The sequence below is a fragment of the Folsomia candida genome, unplaced genomic scaffold, assembly GCF_002217175.1.
Source record: "Folsomia candida strain VU population unplaced genomic scaffold, ASM221717v1 Fcan01_Sc033, whole genome shotgun sequence".
Classification (NCBI taxonomy): Eukaryota; Metazoa; Arthropoda; class Collembola; order Entomobryomorpha; family Isotomidae; genus Folsomia; species Folsomia candida.
The window spans coordinates 777,697-781,329 of record NW_019091225.1 but is presented as its reverse complement, the minus strand read 5'-3'; the positions used below and the strand labels follow the sequence as shown (position 1 = coordinate 781,329).

The 3,633-nt window shown below is 39.2% G+C and overlaps 1 protein-coding gene across 1 annotated transcript; it reads right to left on the bottom strand.

Annotated features, from left to right (window-relative positions):
* Nucleotides 1-509: 509 nt before the first annotated feature.
* LOC110860496 (lysosome membrane protein 2) lies at nucleotides 510-3,371 on the bottom strand. Its single transcript, XM_022109549.2, has 10 exons — nucleotides 3,084-3,371; nucleotides 2,575-2,732; nucleotides 2,350-2,497; nucleotides 2,042-2,248; nucleotides 1,523-1,931; nucleotides 1,414-1,427; nucleotides 1,233-1,337; nucleotides 1,094-1,144; nucleotides 954-1,028; nucleotides 510-813 (listed from the first exon to the last, which is right to left on the bottom strand). The coding sequence occupies exons 1-10, from the start codon at nucleotides 3,192-3,194 to the stop codon at nucleotides 637-639; spliced, it is 1,455 nt and encodes a 484-aa protein (XP_021965241.1). The 5' UTR covers nucleotides 3,195-3,371; the 3' UTR covers nucleotides 510-636.
* Between the last annotated feature and the right edge of the window lie 262 nt (nucleotides 3,372-3,633).

Here is a 3,633-nt window from a genome sequence, read left to right as displayed (position 1 = left end):
CATAATTTCATGGGTACTAAGATATGGATATGGAATACAAATGATACAGGTTCAATATTCCATTACTTGGTCAAAATGGAAGGTCAGTCGTACGATACGATCGTCCTCTTTCTTTTCCTCTCGGACGGACCCACATCTTTTTCCGTTTCTATTATTTTTTGCCGTGGTGAAGTGGAGGCAGGCAGATTTCCAAAGAATATTCAATTTTACGATGGCGTATAATACTTACTTGAGCTTTGGGGAAAGTGCACATTACGCCATGTGCTGTTCTTCCTGCTCGTTCAACCAGATTTATTTCGGCACTCGAGTCAAAAGCAGAATCACATTATGAGTGATCGATACCATAAATCAGACCATAAATGTTCACCTAATGGAGAAAGTTCTAATTTGCTTGTTCAGTCGAGGAGAAAATGTATTGCTTGCGGCCGGAAAAGGTCATGGCAAGTTTTGGTCAGTTATTCACAGTTTGTATAATTTTTTAAATTCTTTAATTTTCTTAGCATTGTATGTAATAAAACCAATAATAACAGATTTAATTAACATTTAATTTTAAACTCTGAATCAATTTATAATGAGAAACATAATTAAAATACGAAGCATAAAATTTGTTTGTTTTACGTATAATCAAAGTAAGGCTTAACGTTTATCACCTTTATTATCACCTCCACATGGAAAGATGATAAAAACGAAAGCTATCACAATTAAAATGGCACCAAGCCCGAGGAGCCCGAACATTCCCATGGACCCCACTTTCAGGGGGGTGAGCAACTTGGCTCGCAACATGTCCGCATTTTCATCAGTCAGGCTCACCGACTAAACATAAATCAGGAATACGAATACATATGTGCTCTCTTATCGTCAAACTCCCACCTCTTTTTTTGCGCAGCACTTCAACCACGCCAAGAAATATGGGAGTACACAATAAGGGCGGGCGTAATCTGTAGGGTACATACCTCATCTACCCAAAGCAGGGGGAGAACCATGGAAGGAATTTTCTTCACATTTGCAAAGTAACGTGCCGGTTTAATCTACAAGTCCAAGTACAGGTTATAGACTGATGTTAAATAAATACGTCTTTCTCATTACGAAGTACCTCAATGTTGATCTGGAATCTCTTTGAAGCAGCCAAAAGTGCTCCGGTATTCTGTGCAAGTGCAAAATCTCTCAAACATTGCGAAATTAATGCTCGCACACAAAGCGAAAGTAAAGAGAAAGAAAGTCTTCTCACTCACGGGTTCGAGGGAGAGGAAAGTCTCGTGAAGCATTTTATGCGGGCGGAGACCCAACGACTGGTTGAGATATTCGGCATCCCCGTCAAAGAAGTGCGGCCAGGATGCCTAGATAAGCAGGTGTATCACAGGATAGGTAGGCATGCAAATATCAAAAGTAGTATATACAAAATATTTTTCATACCACGATTGGTGCTCCTATTTATGTAGGTTGTTGGGGTTTGAAATTGGTTTAAATTGTGGAATTTAGTCAAATTATTAATATTTTGTGTACATATTTCGTCCTTGCATACCTTTCCTGCACGCTCCAATCCTGAACACGCCGGCTTTGCTGCACTGGTCGAAATCCTCGTCCTCCACAGCTTGCGAACAATAGCAGACATTTTCCGGCTCTATTCTCGGATCTTGCATGACTTCCTTTGGCGTGGTGAATCTGTAGGCGGGAACCCCTTTGAGCTCGACGTCGCTGTGGTACGTCATGTAGATTGAGCGACACATATCCGGACTGAAAATGCGAATTACTCTGTCTCTCGAGATGAATGGGGGGAAAATGGAGCCATCCGATCCGTTTATCATGTTGCAGTACTTGCTCCCCCAAAAGTCGAGGTCCTTCCGCCCCTTCCAGCTAATGGTCATCCCAAACTTTTCATTCTCCACGATGCCCGAGTAGATTTCAAAGAGGTCTTGAGCAGTCCCGTTTTTCTGGGGAGACACGGTTCAGATTTTAGTTGACATTGTCAAGGTTGAGAGACTGCATGACTACATTTTTGAAAAGATCGCTTTTTTCTTAATGTGAAATGTATGTAACTCACACCGTAGTAAAATCCGAATTGATTGTCCGGCATGATTTCTTCTCCTTGAAATTCTGAGAGCTCTCGAATCATGGGTTCGTCGTACCCCTTGAAAAGCAACTCTCCCACGGTTTTCTGGACAAATAACTCTTCCGCGTGGTCGTCAACTATGCCTTTTATCAAGGATCTAGCAAAACCACCCATCGACATGGCTTTGGAAATTACACTCTGGAAATTGCACATATTTATGTAAATAAGTTTAAAATACATATGTACATCAGAGAGACAAAAATGCAGTGGAATTATTGCATATTTGTAAATATTAATACCAATAAAGGCACATTGACAAAGTTGAGAACATCCTCCTCCGTCCTTCCTTGGGACATGTTGGCTCGGAAAAAGTAGGTAATTTTTGGTCTAAATTGAACCGTATCATTTTCTGGGTTGGTCAAAAGCACGACTTTTTGTCGTCTCTGTCTACACTCAAATCAAACACGTGTCATTGAACATTCTCAGTATTTCTAAGTGCTGATTACACAGTTTTCCATTCTCACTGATAAATCCAAGGTCCGACCTCCTGCAAAATCGGTTTCTCTCCCTCCGAAAATTCTGCCGGGTTCGTAATATTAAAAAAGTAGACTTTCATGTAAATTGGAATTTTTACGTCCACCCATTTATTGTAGAGTTCGCCTCCTCGTTCGAGTCGAATTTGCTAGTTGGCAGAAAAAAATGGTCAAATTGATTTGATATTACATAAAATTTTGTTGGCATCCATGCTCTTTTTACATATTTTCCCAGAGTTTTATGCATACAGATGAAATACAGAGTGGGAAATGGTACAGAAAACTATGAATGAATATGACTCGACTTTCTGGCTCGTTTAAAGAGTCATGGGTCAAGTTCAGTCGACCAAATTCAGCCTCTTCGTCAACCTTCTTAATCATGTTTGATAAAGTAGAAAAGCACGAAATATTGGCACTTTATTATGCACATTTCGCAACTTTGGCACTGCTACGAGCACTCATTTATCACTCATTTATGAAAATTGTGTCAAATTATTTACCTGTTTAATCTTCTTATGCAGTACATGCGGAAATATCACCATTCCGAAGACGATTCCCAGCGTCACGATGGCCAAGCCGGACAACAGGAAGATTAAAGTACAACGGCGCATCGTAGATTATTAAAATTTGTAAAAATTGTTTGAACTAAAATTTAAAATGATACGATATAATTAACGAAAAATTTAAAGATGCTAAAATTTTAAAAACTATATTAAAACTGGAGCAAATTAAAATTCAACATGACCAAGCTTCCAGCAGGAGAAAGACTACGCATGAACGAAGACTTATTGACTAAAATTCAGATAAAGTGATGCATGGATGAGAAGGTACGTACATTAGATTAAATAATGACATCTCACATAAGGAGGAAAATTAAGATAAGCCCACGACTCATAAAACATTACATGTTTTGGATTTGGGTGATGATGGTGGGACGTGATTAGTAGTTGTGTGTCTGGTTAGTCAGTAGTGCATAGTCCACTTGCTTGTCCAGTCAGTTAATAATACTATAAATAACTAATGGTAAGAAAGTGTGTATGTACTAATCGT